Source organism: Fragaria vesca, linkage group LG6 (genome assembly GCF_000184155.1).
Source record: "Fragaria vesca subsp. vesca linkage group LG6, FraVesHawaii_1.0, whole genome shotgun sequence".
NCBI classification, from domain to species: Eukaryota; Viridiplantae; Streptophyta; class Magnoliopsida; order Rosales; family Rosaceae; genus Fragaria; species Fragaria vesca.
Genome location: NC_020496.1, coordinates 31947203 through 31948635, shown reverse-complemented (window position 1 = coordinate 31948635; position 1433 = coordinate 31947203). Strand labels below are relative to the sequence as shown.

Genomic DNA, 1433 nt, shown 5'->3' with positions numbered 1-1433 from the left:
AGTACCACCCCACTCTAAATCTAACCCCTTCTACTGTTAGCTCCCTCTTCCTCAAGCTTTGAGAGTTTGAGGGTTTGGTTTCGCCATTTCAGGAGGGGTTAGGTTTGTCTGTAGCAATGGCCATGGTCAAGTTTGTTGCTGCTTTGCTCCTGTCACTCCTTGCAATCTCCATGCTCCAAACCATGGTATGAATCTCTACATTCACTCTCTTCATTTCACACAGAAAAAGAACCAAACTTTGATGCAATAAAATGAGATTTGACCCACATTCATAAGTTCTAACATGTTCTGGTTCATTAATCTGTGCAGGTTATGGCAAATCATGGGCATGGAGGTCACCACAAAGGCAATGTAAGATCTCTTTTTCTTTAAAGCTTGTGTCTTTACCTTGTTTATGATCCTAATGGCAGCCTTTTGGTTAAATTTTGGTACTTTTCTGTGATTTCAGAACCAATATGGACCAGGGAGTCTCAAGAGCTACCGTAAGTTCTAAACCTTTAGTGTTCATTTCAATTTAATTATTTGTACTCGACTCAGATCTAGAACAAAAGCTTTAGTCTTTTGGGGTTTTACAATGTGATTCCTAGTCAAAGTTTTGACCATATTCTTGGGGATGTGTCTGACTGTATTGAAAAAGCAGAATGACTGATGTTGGTTTTGTTTCATTTGGAATGACCAGAATGCCCATCACAGTGCACAAGGAGGTGCAGCAAGACCCAATACCACAAGCCTTGCATGTTCTTCTGCCAGAAATGCTGCAGCAAGTGCCTGTGTGTGCCCCCAGGTTTCTATGGGAACAAGGCTGTGTGCCCTTGCTACAACAACTGGAAGACCAAGGAAGGAGGACCCAAATGCCCTTGAAGCCTTTGAGCCCTCTTTCTACTTATCTAGTTTACTCTAACTAATATATATGATCTGTATTCTCTTTGAAAACTGGGTTTGTTTTTGTGGGGTTAGAAGGGACTAGATCCGAAATCTCTATGATCTAGTCACTGAGAAAGAGTTTACCTAAAATGTGGCTATGGCTATTATTAATCTATATAGTCACTGATGCAATTTCTGGTTTTTTACTTGCGTGATTTGTGGAGACTATTATATTTTGTTTGTATCCATGGACATGAAATGAGGTTTTGGAATTGGGATCCAGCAACCAATGACATGATAGCAAATAGTCATATTCAAAAAAAATAAAAACAAATAGTACAAGGGACATCCTACTTGTACTCATCATGGGCAACTGCAGCCATGTTACCGGTTTCTGTTTAACTCAGATCATCATGAATCTCTTCACCTTTTACCTTTTAGAAATTAGGATAGGATAGAAAGGGCCAAAGGGGAAATAATATCAAGAACAAAAAACTGAGTTTGAATCGACCTCTCTTTTTCTCATCATTAATAGGATGCACATCCTAACATGGTTTCAGGATGGAAGT

The 1433-nt window shown here is 39.4% G+C and overlaps 1 protein-coding gene across 1 annotated transcript; it reads left to right on the top strand.

Moving 5' to 3' along the window:
- LOC101293325 (gibberellin-regulated protein 4-like) lies at window positions 1-1136 on the top strand. Its single transcript, XM_004304258.1, has 4 exons — window positions 1-185; window positions 310-351; window positions 449-482; window positions 680-1136. Exons 1-4 carry the CDS (start codon window positions 117-119, stop codon window positions 859-861), a joined length of 327 nt encoding a protein of 108 aa, XP_004304306.1. The 5' UTR covers window positions 1-116; the 3' UTR covers window positions 862-1136.
- The last annotated feature ends 297 nt before the right edge of the window (window positions 1137-1433 follow it).